Source organism: Alternaria incomplexa (assembly GCF_024043165.1).
Source record: "Alternaria incomplexa strain BMP 0042 chromosome Unknown scaffold_7, whole genome shotgun sequence".
Taxonomy (NCBI): domain Eukaryota; kingdom Fungi; phylum Ascomycota; class Dothideomycetes; order Pleosporales; family Pleosporaceae; genus Alternaria; species Alternaria incomplexa.
Window position 1 is genome coordinate 805,069 of NW_026249856.1, and position 14,621 is coordinate 819,689.

At 52.0% G+C, this 14,621-nt stretch overlaps 5 protein-coding genes across 5 annotated transcripts; 3 read left to right on the plus strand and 2 right to left on the minus strand.

Annotated features, from left to right (window-relative positions):
- Positions 1-2,341: 2,341 nt before the first annotated feature.
- J4E90_005463 (uncharacterized protein) lies at positions 2,342-4,632 on the plus strand (the record flags this gene model as incomplete). The annotated part of the gene is made up of 3 exons (XM_051435016.1): positions 2,342-2,617; positions 2,664-2,930; positions 2,980-4,632. The coding sequence occupies 3 exons, from the start codon at positions 2,342-2,344 to the stop codon at positions 4,630-4,632; spliced, it is 2,196 nt and encodes a 731-aa protein (XP_051291040.1).
- Positions 4,633-5,154: 522 nt separating this feature from the next.
- J4E90_005464 (uncharacterized protein) lies at positions 5,155-6,835 on the plus strand (the record flags this gene model as incomplete). Its single annotated transcript, XM_051435017.1, has 4 exons — positions 5,155-6,034; positions 6,085-6,558; positions 6,616-6,738; positions 6,789-6,835. 4 exons carry the CDS (start codon positions 5,155-5,157, stop codon positions 6,833-6,835), a joined length of 1,524 nt encoding a protein of 507 aa, XP_051291041.1.
- A 287-nt stretch (positions 6,836-7,122) lies between these two features.
- J4E90_005465 (uncharacterized protein) lies at positions 7,123-8,756 on the minus strand (the record flags this gene model as incomplete). The annotated part of the gene is made up of 2 exons (XM_051435018.1): positions 7,123-8,411; positions 8,468-8,756. The coding sequence occupies 2 exons, from the start codon at positions 8,754-8,756 to the stop codon at positions 7,123-7,125; spliced, it is 1,578 nt and encodes a 525-aa protein (XP_051291042.1).
- A 1,043-nt stretch (positions 8,757-9,799) lies between these two features.
- J4E90_005466 (uncharacterized protein) lies at positions 9,800-12,025 on the plus strand (the record flags this gene model as incomplete). The annotated part of the gene is made up of 2 exons (XM_051435019.1): positions 9,800-10,831; positions 10,883-12,025. 2 exons carry the CDS (start codon positions 9,800-9,802, stop codon positions 12,023-12,025), a joined length of 2,175 nt encoding a protein of 724 aa, XP_051291043.1.
- Positions 12,026-12,426: 401 nt separating this feature from the next.
- J4E90_005467 (uncharacterized protein) lies at positions 12,427-13,930 on the minus strand (the record flags this gene model as incomplete). The annotated part of the gene is made up of 5 exons (XM_051435020.1): positions 12,427-12,451; positions 12,503-13,313; positions 13,372-13,534; positions 13,598-13,806; positions 13,864-13,930. 5 exons carry the CDS (start codon positions 13,928-13,930, stop codon positions 12,427-12,429), a joined length of 1,275 nt encoding a protein of 424 aa, XP_051291044.1.
- Between the last annotated feature and the right edge of the window lie 691 nt (positions 13,931-14,621).

A 14,621-nucleotide genomic window follows, 5' to 3' on the forward strand; every position in this document is an offset into this window, starting at 1 on the left:
CTCCGGTGGTCTCGGGAAGGGGAAAGGTTTGGGGAAAGCAAATCTCAAGAGGCATACGTGAGTACCAGTTTGTGTGTAGGGCGATGCAGGAGCTCAATATTTGCAGGAAGATCCGAAAAGACAACATCTACGGGGTTACAAAAGGTGACATTCGGTAAGTGGTCCCTGGTTACGAAAAGGAATGACATGAGCAACGAGCTACTGTCTTCAACTTTGCACGATTCCACTTTGCGCGATCCCACAACAACCTAATAACATAATCTTAGACGTTTGGCTCGGCGTGGCGGCGTGAAGCGCATTTCCGCAACCATCTACGACGACGTGCGCCTGGCCCTCAGAGAGCGACTAGCAAGGGTCAGTCACTCAGACCTAGAAGCTGAATGCAATGACTAACAGTCTACCAGATACTGAAAGACTGCTGTGCGATCGTGGACTCCAGTGGACGCAAGACCGTCTCAGTCACCGACATTGTCTTTACCCTTCGACGAGTAAGTTCGATTTTCAGAAGCAGGGTACGAATGCTAATACTTGTGATAGCTCGGCAACCCTATATACGGCTTTGAGCCCCATTTTCTCAATAACCGCTGAGTGTACGTTATCACGACTTATCTTGCGCGGCGTCTACGCAAGTGGCGCGCGCTGCTAGGGATGCTCAATGCTGAGCATGGAACGACAGTTCGCGCTTGACAAGCCCAATCGTCGAAGCTCAGCATTGGATCATGCATAATGATTAGGGTGTCCAGGATAGATCCACATGCATGTGTGATGAGTGGCACGGAGACGGATTTTCAGATTCAAGAGGATATGCATTTTCCTTCTTATTAGCGATGATACCCAATGCCATCCTATATGCCCCACTGCCGTAACCGTGCTGGCCATTCACCATTTCTCAATACCCTTTTTAAGTACCTCCATCGCTTGTTCCCACTCGCCTCCATCTCTACCCTCGCCCCAGCGTTCCCTGTACCACTGATCCAATGCGTTCAACAATCTCACTACCTCCCCTCGCATCGCCGCGGCCCCACTGTTATTCCTCTTCCAGGCCTTTTGCACACATTCCATAGTCAGCACCATGGTGTGATGCATTAGAAACCGCTCCAACACCGCCTGCTCCTGCAGACCCGGCAAACCAAACGGATTATGATAGGGCGACTGCTCAAACGTATATCTCCATCTGATAGGCTTGTGTGGTGATCTGAAACACCAAAGGAACCAAGACGCCAGCCGACAGAAGACCAGGAAATGTGATTTATGTACATCCGACGGTACGGTGTAGATGTTCCCAAAAGGCTGACATGCTTTCCAATGATCCTGCATATATCCGTCGATCAGCCAACCTTTGGGCGGATACGTGAAAGAGGTCTTCACACTAGGCAGAACGTTGATTTCCAAATGTCGGTTCCGAGACAAAAGAAGAGCGCGGTGTTGCTTTGGCAGTTCATCGATCCATCTCATGACAGGATGGAAATCCAGATTCCGGACTGCGAAGCTGAAGGTCGTGCCGGTGTAGTAGTCGTATGCTGCTTCGATCCTGATGGCGCGGCAGATGTGCAGTAGGGGAGGTAGGCGTCGTTGTCCGCGTTTGAGAATGGCGGGCCAGTTATCGGAGATGTGGTGTGTTGAGGGGAGAACGAAGGTGTATATCAGACTGCGTAGCTCGGATGGAAGATCTGATAACAGGCATGGCTTTGAAGCGTCTTTAGCTTTGATGGCATGCAAATCGCGGTTATAGGTGATCTGTTCTCTGGCTTGGGGGGTAAGGAGGGATGGTCGTTTGAGAGCTTTCTTTGGCGTTGACGGAGCCTTTTCAAGTGCTTTCGTGGTCGTTGAGATTCTGGTCCTTTTGAGAGACGTTGTTATCGACTCGTCGATGTTGTGGGTCGTCTTCGAAGCCTTCGGGCTGGCTTTGGATGTAGAGGAGGATGTAGCGCGTGCATATGAAGGAGGTGCCATAACTTCAACGGAGTACTGGCGCGCTATTGAACCGAGAAGAATTTGTGCTTTGAGATCTCCATGGAAAGAGCACTTCACGCGACTGTGCCGCCCGAGTATCGTGTAACCTCACAAACACCAACTCTCTCGCTTATGATGACATGTCTTGATTCGTATATCTTAAAAAATTACAAGGGCTCCTGTTGTTAGCGTATTGTTGATGCATACTGCCTGCTTGAGGCTTAGAGGTCGATGCGTGGCGATGCCTGTGTCAGGCAAGCCACGTGACACCGCGAAAAGTGGGGCACATCATCCATCGCGCTTCCCCGTACTGCTCATGTTTCCATCGTGCATCACTCACCAACATCGCCACAAATTGCAATTCGAATGCGCAACTTAGCGTGCGATCATGGCGGATGACATGGATGTTTCGACGTCGTCACCACGCGGAACGAAAAGAAAAGGCGATGACAGTTTACCACTTCCCGCCCCGCGCCGAATCAAGGCACTATCGCAAGATGTCGTCAACAAAATCGCGGCTGGAGAAATCATTGTCGCGCCAGTGCACGCGCTAAAAGAGCTGATTGAGAATGCTGTTGATGCAGGGTCGACTGCATTGGAGGTCCTAGTTAAAGACGGCGGCCTCAAGTTGCTCCAGATCACCGACAATGGTCACGGCATCGATGTATGTCTTGATCTTCTCAGAGTCATCACATGCTGACTGCCCTCAGAAAGAAGACCTGCCAATCTTATGCGAACGTTTTACTACTTCCAAACTCAAGGCTTTCGAGGACCTGACTTCCATTGGCACGTACGGCTTTCGTGGCGAGGCGCTGGCGAGTATCAGTCACATTGCTCATCTCAAAGTTACTACGAGGACAAAGGAGTCGAGTTGCGCGTGGGAAGCGCATTTTGCGGATGGTAAACTTGCAAGTGCGAAGCCTGGCCAGAGTGCCGAACCAAAGCCTAAGGCCGGCCGACAGGGCACGATCATTACAGTACGTTCGTCCTCTCCCAGCGCTGCGGCAGTAACTAATGAAGTGCTAGGTTGAGGATCTCTTTTACAATGTTCCTTCTCGGCGGCGAGCTTTCCGTTCCGCTAGCGAAGAGTACGCGAAGATTCTCGAGCTCATCGGACGTTATGCTGTCCACTGCGCAGGCGTTGCCTTCTCATGCAAGAAGGCAGGCGAAAACAACAGCATAACCGTACCTGCTTCTGCTACCGTCAAGGACCGCATTCGAACAATCCATGGCAATTCTGCTGCAAGCGATTTGGTAGCCCTAAACGTCAAAGACGACCGCTGGGGCTTCAAGTGCGACGGTTGGGTCAGTAACGCAAATTATACTGCGAAGAGAACAGTAATGCTACTCTTCATCAATCATCGAGCGGTAGAGTCGCCCGCGATCAAGAAGAGTGTTGAGCAGACTTACGCGACGTTTCTACCGAAAGGAGCTCATCCATTCTTCTATCTAAGTCTCGAAATCGAGCCACAGCGAGTGGATGTAAACGTGCATCCTACAAAACGCGAGGTTCACTTCCTTAATGAAGATGAGATCATAGCCGTCATATGCGACTCGATCCGCGAAAACTTGAGTAAGGTCGATACGAGCAGGACTTTCATGACCCAGTCCTTGCTTTCAAATCCTAAAGTTCCTTTCGCAACGCCCATGAAGCAAAATATACTGTCGACCCCTGCGACAGGGGATGCATCAGACCGTAGCGGTCGAAGAGCGCCGCATACAGCGACCAAAAAGCGAGACGAAACCAACCTTGTCCGTACGGATTCTTCAGCACGCAAGATCACATCAATGCTGCAGCCACAAAAGTCCGTCGAGGAGATTGCCAACGACGAAGAAGAGATGGAATATGAGTTCGCAGAAAAGGAACCAATGGCGTGTCGTCTCACATCCGTCAAAGATCTTCGTGCGGAGGTTCGAGATGCAATGCACAACGAGCTTACCGACATCATTTCAACGCATACGTTTGTTGGTATTGTCGACGAGCAGAAGCGAATAGCGGCTATACAAGGCGGTGTAAAGCTCTTCCTTGTCGATTACGGTATGCTCTGCAACGAGTACTTCTACCAGGTCGGTCTGACCGACTTTGCGAACTACGGAAAAATACGCTTTAACCCACCCCTGCCGCTACATGACCTACTCAAGGTTGCTGCAGAACAGGAAAAGAAGAATGCAGGCGAGGCGGTAGACGAAATAGACTGGGACGAGGTTGTCGAAGTAGTGAAAGAGCAGCTGATCAGCAAGGCAGCGCTGCTGAGCGAATACTTCTCTATGGAGATTACACCAGAAGGCGAACTCTGCTCTATCCCGCTGCTGATGAAAGACTACACGCCCTCTATGGCCAAACTTCCTCAATTTCTACTGCGTCTCGGACCGCACGTTGATTGGAATGAGGAGAAAGGATGCTTCCAGACGTTGCTGCGCGAGATTGCTTCTTTCTATGTACCTGAAAGTCTGCCTCTGCCGCCCTCAGCACAAGCCGGTGACGATGGTAAAGGCAAGGCCATCCTTGAGGAGGATCCCGAAATTGCAGCAAGGCGGAAGAAACTTCTGCGGGCAATCGAGTTTACTATATTCCCGGCTTGCAAGGCTAGACTCGTGGGCACAAAGGGGTTACTTCAAGGTGGAGTGATGGAGGTCGCGAATCTGAAAGGTCTATATCGAGTATTTGAGCGATGTTGATGCGATGAAGAGCACAGAAAAGGATAGTGTAGCACCCGCGTGTGCCGAAGCAGTAGCCATACCGGAGATTTGATGGGATGAGGCAATGATGCAACATAGCGAGCGCGCTGTGCGCTCTAATGCGCAGCGGGGTGGCCGTACGAACGCCACAAGAGATACTATTACTAGTCTGAATGCGAGACATGCACAAGTAAGAAAGGCATTCATAATCGATGCGCTGCGACAGTCAATATAAAACTAGTAGCAAATCTAGACAACTCGCCCGCTACCGCGGAGCTAAAGGGAGGAGCTAGGATCTCGCGGCTGCGAACGTCACCACAACGCTTCGATCTAAAACTCGCTAATACGTCATAGACGTCCCTTCCATCGAGCAAAAGCCCCTAGCGAAAAGAATCGCAACAACAAATAAAAGCAATTGGCCGCCATGGATTTCCCAAGGATAGCAAGCTTTTCCAAGCACGACTTGTGGAGGGTAACCTCACTCGAAAGCGCTAGTGCTGTGTCGGTCCTTTCCAACTCGCCATGTCGCAATTAATCAATCGCATCCGCTTACCACGCGCTTTTCGCCCTCCAGCCCAGATCAACGCGGAAGAAGGCACAGATGGACACCCAGAAACGAATCGCGGGAAGACGGCGCCCAAGGAAGCAGAAAATGGCAATGGGAAACAGGAACAGTCTGAGATGCAACCAGTGGGGTTCTGGCATCCCGATCTTCGACAGGTGCGCAACCGCGCATTCGTAAAATGGATCATCACGACGGCTTTCCTCATGGCATTCATCCTCTGTGTGCTATCGCTGTACTGGGCCGTGTTTTTCAAGGTCGAGAACAGGCTGAGCCATTTGCTGGTGTATGTCGTGGACATGGATGGAGCGGCGCCTTACGACAACACGGGAAACGCGCCATTCGTTGGACCGACCATCACGCAATTAGTACAACAACAGCTGAGCAGCGGTCAGCCGACACTGGGATGGGGTGTCCGCCCCGGCTCAGATTTCAACAACGATCCGTTAGAAGTCCGACAGGCTGTCTACAACTGGGATGCCTGGGCCGCCATCGTCATCAACCCCAACGCGAGCGCGCTGTTGTACTCTGCTATCGCCAACGGAAACACGAGTTACGATCCTCTGGGAGCATGCCAATTGATCTACCAAGACGCAAGAGATGACACGAACTGGTTTGATTTCATGTTCCCCATTATCAGCCAGTTTATGACGCAGGCCCAGAGTATGGTCGGACAGCAATGGGCACAGATGGCTATGCAGAGGGCGAGCGACCCAGCAGTACTATCGAACATTCAGAACGTACCCCAGGCCATCAACCCGGCGATTGGCTTTTCTGAGTTCAATCTGCGGCCTTTCTATCCATACACTGGCATTCCCGCTGTGTCTATCGGACTCATCTGTAAGACGCGTTACAACTCCCATATTGGCTGTGGCTAACAGAATTCGCAGATCTCATCATCATATCCTTCTTCAGCTTCTCCTTCTATATGCCCATCCACATGCAATACCTCAAGCCCGAAAACCACCCGCCTCTCAAATTCAAGCAACTCATCGTCTGGCGATGGTGTGCTACGATATGCGCCTACTTCATGCTCTCCCTCGCCTACTCCTTCGTTTCCATGGCTTTCCAAATCAACTTCTGGCACACCAACTCCATCACTAGCGAAACGCAAGTCACGAACATGATGGAAGGTAATCCGGTAGCGTATGGAAGTGGCACGTTCGTCGTGTACTGGATGCTCAACTTCTGCGGTATGATCGCGCTTGGACTGGCCTGTGAGAATGTGGCGATGATTGTGGGTATGCCGTGGATGGGACTGTTCTTGATCTTCTGGGTCATTAGCAATGTTTCCACTGCGTTTTATGATATCGAGATCGCGCCTGGGTTCTACAGGTGGGGATACGCTTGGCCGCTTCATTCAAGTAAGTCATATCAATTCCATGGTTCGGTCGTATCAGCTGCTAATGTCAAACGCGTAGTTGTCGAAGGAAGTCGATCGATATTGTTCGATTTACATTCCAGGATAGGACTGGACTTCGGCATTCTGCTTGCTTGGGGAGCAGTCAATACGCTGTTCTTCCCCTTCTGCTGCTGGTTTATGCGTAAGTTTATTTTGCATACTGGCGCTACGTTCTATACTAACACTGAACAGGATGGAAAACACAACACAATATCCACGAGTATTGGCCTCTCGACTAGCATGGAAGCGCTTTTGTCTTCTGCGAGCCACGGCATCTTGGATTTTAGTTCGCGGTTTTCACACATGATGCATATACAATAATACTCATACTCATATTCGCGCCCTATCAATGTTGCAGCATGGAAAATGTATAAAGATAGTATTGCGGTATAACGAGGGTATCAGGTCTTAATAATCATAGTACTAGCCGGACCAACTCCGCGCTGCTTGGGTGTCGTGTAGTATTCGTAATTCATAACTCGTCATGTACTTCTCTGTAGACGTGCCACCTCAACTGCAGCATCCGTCACAGGTTCATGGACACCTTCCTCGCTCGGACCGCCTGTAAGAATGCTCCATAGCTCCAGGTCAGATCGTTGGCTCCCCTCATGTAGCCCGTCACGCGGTCGAACTGCTCGCTCATACTTCCCTCAGCATCGACGTGCGTCTTGATGACCTCGAGGAATTGGTCGGCAGTGGTGTGCAGGCGCTCAATGACGGAGTGGAAGAGCGCATCGGAATCACCGTAGGTACCAACATCAACAAAGAGGGAAGAAGTTGCGAGGAGAGCTTCGAAGAATGGTAGACCGGTGTTGGAGATGGTTAGGTTGCCGGCGACCGAAATGTGTGCTGCGGTGCGGTAGAGGACCTCAGCGGCTGACGAAGTGCACAAGAACCAGGGATTGCCACCACGGTTCGAGGTACCGTATCCGTCGTAAACATCCTCGGGGTATCGGCCAAGGCCAGTACCTTCAAACGAATCCTCTTCCATGTCGTCATCTTTGTCCTCGTCGGACGGGCGGCTATTGATCGGGAAGCGATCGCGTTGGTCGCGAGTCAAAGCCAGAAGCGACATAAGCATCTCATCAGACCATGGTGGATATACAACATCACTTTCGGAATCGCCCGCGGGTAGAGCGTGGAGCGAGCCGAGGAGCAACCCACAGTCCAATCCGCTGCGCTGGCTTGACAGTGTCTCAACAAGATGGCCTTTCTGTGCATCCCAGAACTTGCCGAGGAAAGCCTCGATGTACCCAGCTTGCTCCTCGTACCAGGCCGCCGCACCCATGTCTCCGAATGTCCTTGCAAGGTCGGCACCTTCCCTCAAACTTCTTGCGCTGACCATCAAGTTGAAAAAGTGCAGACCCTCAATTTCTTCCCAGAGATCGAAGCTCGACTGATTCCAGAAGTGGCTGACGTACTCCAGGTCGGCCTTGATGACACTGCGTGGAGGCATCTCGACGGCGTAGTATGGCCGGAAGAAATCCTCAGCTGACTCCGAGCTCCAGAGCAAAGGGTGTGAAGCGTTGTATTCGCGTAGATAGTGCATGAGCGTCAGCGCACGCAGGGCTGGGCCATCACGCTGAGGGCGTCCCCATGAACCAGTAAACGGTGTTCCGTCTACATGGAACTTAGGTTCACCAAGCCCAGAGAGATCGTCAAAGGCACCGGAAGGGTTTGAGGTATGCTGGATATCGCTCGAGAGGGAGGTATACGCGTCGAGGATGGTAGAGAGTGCGGAACCGCGAGAAGAAGATGGTTCGTCGGCGTAGACATCTACGAGGGTGTTCATAGTGATCGCAGCATCGCGAACCCCTGTTCGAAGTGTATTAGTAGACGCTCAGTGGTAGGTATAGGTTGGTGCCACTCACATTGGAACCAGTAGTCTGGCTCTTCCCGACTCGGACTCGCAATGACCGTGCCATCCGCTACGCCCTTGCCTTGTATATTACTGCCTCCGGGTGCGACATTTGCCAGGAGTTTGTCCAGAGCTATGCGCTCTTCCTTCTCGATCCACGCATCGAACGTGTCTTGCAGTGGTTGTTGCTGTGTTTGTGTTCGACTGGCGCCAACGAAAGTACTCAGCGGAGGGAGACGCGGTATTGAGAAGGCATAGGCGTGGTGGAGGAAGCCTGCAAGGAGGACTACGCGAGGAAGCATGGCAGCTGACTGTCGGATTGGCTGGGTAGGGCCGATGGACTAGGACACTGGAAGAAGTGTAATGTAGTTAGCAGTTCATAACTAGCGCACAGTGGAGCAGAAAACAAAATGAGGAAGCAGAAATGAGATCTCGTGGAGTCTAGGTGTTAGTAGTCGATCAAAGAGACACAAGAGCCGCCCATGGCCCCCGAGGCCCCAGGCGTCCATGCTCTGCGCTTCGGCGGTCATCCCTTTCATCGGCCATGATTCTCGATCACGATGATGACGGTAAGTCGCGTGCCAGGACTAGCGGAGTGCGTGGACGAGTAGGAGGCGGTGGACGGGGTCGCGCGGGCGGTCAATTGTCTTGTTTGACATGGCGGGTGATGTGTAAAATGCCACGCGAGCCGACGCCAACAACGTCACGCGACCCACTTCCGCGGATCTGGGTTAAGCATGCAAGGCACCTTCTGGCTGGGCGTGCGACACGAAAACATGCCGAGGTCTGCGCGTAGTCGCACATGAAATTCGGATATGAACACAAAAAGTGAATGATGTTGACAGATGATAGAGTGCCATTCAATGACTGTTCTGTCCTTTGGTTGACTCGTGGCATGGTACTTCTCCTTGTCTAGATCATGCCGAGGTACTACGGACTGCTCATCATCCAAACTAGCTGAAGCGCGTCAGCTCTGGCCGATGTCTGTCGACCATCGGTTGGGAATCGTAAGAAAAACTATTATATGAGATAGCTATAGCCCGTATCGTCAACTTTAGATGAATTCCGACGTTCTCCGAGGTCCGGACGTATGAGGGGTCCAGTCGGCTACTTGCATGTAGCCGCAATGCACGTCGGTTGTTCCCGTCACCTCTGAGCTCATCAAAGTATCATCTGTCCATACCAGACACGCAAATTGTGCAAAGACGGTAGATTTGTTCTTCGTCACCGGTTTCTTTCTCTATTCCGCGACTGAAACTTGGTTCGCGGTCGTTCCGGCAGTACTTTTCTTGATGTATTGGGGTCTATGACGTTCCATTGACAGCTCCGACACTTCCCATCCAGTATGCTATCACGGCAAGCGCGAGTGTTGCGCAACGTTCGGACGGCGCGAAAATATGGCCAACGGATACCCTGTGCTACTTTCTCGGTCTCTTCACGATACAGCAACTACGATGACACCATCCAAAATCTCAAGATCGGATCACACACTCGCGTTATATTCCAAGGATTCACCGGCAAGCAAGCTACTGCAAATGCAAAAGAGTCAATAGCATGGGGCACGAACGTTGTCGGCGGCGTAAAGCCGAATGGTTCAGGCGAGCATCTTGGGTTGCCTGTCCTACCATCTGTGAGGGCTGCGATGGAACAGTTGAAACCTGATGCAACAGGAATCTACGTGGCAGCACACCAAGCGACTGCTGCAATTGAAGAGGCGATTGAAGCCGAGGTGCCGCTCATCGTTGCAGTCGCGGAGCATATTCCGTTACATGATATGATGAGGATACATTCCATGCTACAGTCGCAGTCCAAGTCGCGGCTCGTAGGTGCCAACGCTCCAGGAATAATCTCGGCGATTGGAAGATGCAGGATTGGATTTCAACCACTTCCCACATTCTCTCCCGGACACATCGGCATTGTGGCGAAATCTGGGACTCTCTCATACGAAACCGTCGGATCTCTGACAAGAGCTGGTGTTGGGCAGAGTCTTTGTATCGCAGTAGGGGGTGACGTGGTGGCTGGGACCAACTTCGTTGACGCGTTGAAAGTTTTCGAGGGTGATAAAGACACAGAGGCTATTATCATCGTTGGTGAATTAGGTGGTACAACGGAAGAGGAGGCAGCAGATTGGATCAAAGATTACAGAAAGCGCGTTAAGAACCCGAAACCTATCGCTGCTGTCATCGGAGGCTTTGAAGCACCGCCTGGCAAAGTCATGGGTCATGCGGGAGCTTGGGTTGGTCTAGGAGAGGGTACTGCAGCTTCAAAGTACAAAGCGCTGGAGGATGCCGGTGTGACTATGGTAGATCACCCTGCCAAATTTGGCGGTGTGATGAAAGACATTCTTGCCAAGTCTGGTCGCAATGTGAGGAAAATTGTATGTTGAAAGTAACGGGAGACATAAGAACTGGACACTGACATCGACCAGGAGCAATCAGCAGCTCAACAGCGTCGTTCGTACCACACTTCAAGCTTCACACGGCGGCCTGTCATTTCCACTACACCGTCAATCTCATTTCAGCAAAGACGGGCTCTCCACCTTACCAAGAATCAGTCTACGAACCTTCTCGCGACATACAAAATCGACCTGACAACACCGCCAGAGGGCTCACCTTCAACACATTATTTAGGCATATCTCCACACCGCTCAGCACGCAGTCCCTCAATCATAGCATCACCCACCGCAAACCCTGCCAAACTGAACCAACGCGTCCGCCGTTTTCCTTTCGACTACCGTTCAGGTCCCAGTAAAGAAGTCATCCAAGCCGCAATCGCACACATGCAACTCGACGCCGCCCCACCAATGGCCAAAGCCCAAACTGTCGAACTGATCAACAATTTATGGAAATTGTACAAAGAGAAAGAAGCAATCGACGCCCACGTCAAAGTCGCTCTATCTGTCGAAAGTGATGAAATACTCATCTACGAGCCATACCTATTCTTCGACGACGCGGCGTTCAAGTCAGGCAAGAGACAAGCCGATCTCCATGCTCTCCGTGACCAAGAGTCTGTTTCAGCAACAGATCGAGAGGCTGAAGAAGCTGGTATCGTGTACATACCGTTGGGGTCTCCTGAATTTCCGCCGGGAACTAGTCAGGCGGAAACACAGACGCCGCCGTCTTCTACGGCAGAAAAGGGACCGCGGAACTTGATTGGTACTTTGGTGAATGGCGCTGGACTGGCACTAAATACTATTGATACGCTGTCTCTGCGGCTTTCACAGCCACCTTATTCGACTTCCGCTGCTAATTTCTTGGACACGGGTGGAAAGGCGACGTCTGCAACGATCAAGACGTCCTTCAAGCTCATTCTGTCCGACCCCCGGGTCTCTGTTGTGTTTGTAAATATCTTTGGAGGGCTGACGTTGTGCGATATGATTGCCGAGGGTATCATCATGGCATTTAAGGAGATTGGGGTTGAGAAACCGGTGGTTGTCAGACTAAGAGGAACAAACGAGGAGAAAGGGCAAAAGGTACTGGAAGAAGCTAAATTGCCCATCCACGCATTCGACGACTTTGAAGAGGCGGTCAAGAAAGTGGGGGAACTAGCTAATGCGAGTGGAACAAAGTGAGGACTAGCTTCATAGACACACAGATATATTTACATTGGCAACAGTGAAAATAGGGGGGGATATCAGATTAAAATACTCTACTGTTGACCACCCGGACAACCCAGTTTCCGCATTCACACAAGAACGAATGTGTTGCCGCTCCCACCTCTGAGAACAAGTCCCTGAAAAGTTCCTTTTTCTTTCCAAAAGGGAGCCAGCCACCGTTTGTCCTTTCGTGCAATAGCGTACAAGCCTCCTCCCGTACGCCTGTGAAAAAAGATGAGAGAAAATTTGGGTGGTGGTGGTATCTGCGAACAAATCGAAATGAAGTAAAGCACGTTGGAACTCAAGCGCGGGGGGCGAGCCTCCAAATACCCAAAACATGCGCGAGACCGTATGGTTCAAGGAAAATGGTGCTGAGCCTATGCAAGGTATTGGAAGGCGGTGCTTTGTATCGTTAGCTGTGCTCAGATTTGAATGTGTGAAGTGGAGACATACCCTATGATTGCCATGACACCCATACCAACAAGTGCTCTCCGTGTGACCTTCTCCTTGGTCAACTTCTGCTCGGTGGTGTAAGCAACCTTTGCAAGTTTGCTCATACGCTCGGCAGCGAGATCTTCCGCCTCCAAAACGTCCTCAATGCCACGCTTTGTCGACTTGGTGACATTGGCTGACGAGTCGCCTTCTAGCCGTTGTGCTTCTGCGACCATGCGCTTGGCCTCCTCGATCATGGCGGTAGGATCTTCTGGCTCGGGAAGCGCAGCATGGCTGTGAGGGACATCGACGGTGACGTTGGTGCTGGTCTTCTCAGTGTCGCCATTTGTCTCCACGGTCTGCTCGACTTCAATATGAACTGTGCCCTCCTTGACGTCTGGCTCGGTCTTGGGCTCAGACACTGCCTCCTTCTCCTTCACATCGCCATCGACGGATGATGCGACTGACTCAGAAGGTGTGGTACCGTTCGCAATGATTGCTTGCAGAGCGCTTGACGGGGTGACAGCCTCATCGGCCTTGGTAAGGTCAGGCTTCATCGCGCTTCTTGTAGCTCGCGACTTTCGTGGAGTCGCAAACTTTCGGCTGCTGGGGGTTGCGCCTCGGCTAGGTGATACAGATCGAGCCGAGCGGGCGCGAGTTGTGCGAAGACCGGGTGCGGGGAGAGTTACGGGTGTGGCGTTTGCGACGTCAAACTTTGGGGGCATTTGGATATGCGTGTTTGATTTGTCCTTGTTGCCCTTTTCGATCGGCGCGGGGTCTAGAAGTGCCTCAATCCAATGGCGCATAGAATATTCATCGGACAACGCGAGAGCTAGAGGGACCTTTGTTTAGCGCGAGTTTTCGAGAACAGGTGAAGGTAAGTTACTCACCCTCTTCAGGCGCAATCCATACGCTTCCAGCAACCTCTTCGGCGCCTGCAGAAGGGAATGTCTTTTGGTACTTGCGCTCCATGTCCTCCTCTACGACCGAAGCCCAAGGGAATGCAGCCTTGAACATGCCTGTCGCACTAATGTAGCCATCGCTGCTGCGTCGCTGTTTGTCGTGTTAGTCGCATCCTGAGCGAAATCTTGCGGCTTCTTTTTTCATAACGCGTACCATCAGAAAGTAAGATTCGGGGAAAGCCGAGGTCTTGTTCAATGTGAAGATGCCGGATCCTGTCAAGTCCTTTGGCAGCGGAACCCTCAGATGCGCGTAATCAAACGTGCCCATGTTCTCCGGCTTGGTCGCATTGGTAAGACCGCTGACGCCGGGCTTTACGCCGAGGTTTGTCTGTCCTAGTCGGCGCCTCTCGATGAGAATCTCAACTGCGCGCAATGGTTAGATGACTGGTCGCAACGACGCGATGCGCAACGTGTACGTACTGGCTGTGGATTCGGTGGGCTCGAGAAGAGGATTCTTCCTCTCGGGCAGGTTGCGGTGGGAGACCATTTTGGAGGTGTTGCCGGTAGGTCTTGAAGTTTGGCCTGATGTGCGCGTAGTGATATAACGCGTGTTGGCGATAAATGGAGCGCGCAGCGCAAAGGTGGTTGCGTGAAGATTTGACGGTTCCGTCCACGTATGACGCGCGCAATCGTCAGTAACAATGTACTGCCGGACCGAGTCGCGCGACGAGTGAAGACAGCTGAGTGTCGAATCGAGACGGGATGGCGACGTGGGCGAGGGCGTGGTGAAAGCGCGCGATCGACGTGATGAAAGGTGGTGCGATGCGACGGAGGCGGACAGGAAGGAGCGATGGGTGCTATCCCTGTGCACTAGCGCTCCCAGAACGAAGACCCCCAGCCACCCCGGACAGCTGCGCGAACGCAAAAGTTTCGCGGCAACCCTTTCTAGTGTATTTGCAATGCTGGTAGTGCTTACCGATTGGCCGTGCCGATATTGTCATGGCATAGCAGGCCCGAAGAAGCGTCGCCTGTCTTTCCACGGGCTCAATGGGGAAAGCGCTCAAAGTCACGCGTTTCCGCTCTTCTCTCGTGACGCGTTGCTGTGGACAGCACCTGGGCATCACCCTTCCACCCCCAAACACGGCGAGCAATGCTCCCACTCGGTCAATGCAGCCTCGACTGATGCAGTCTAGAGAGAATGTCGGTGGCTAGGATGGCCCATTGGATTCGTGATCATT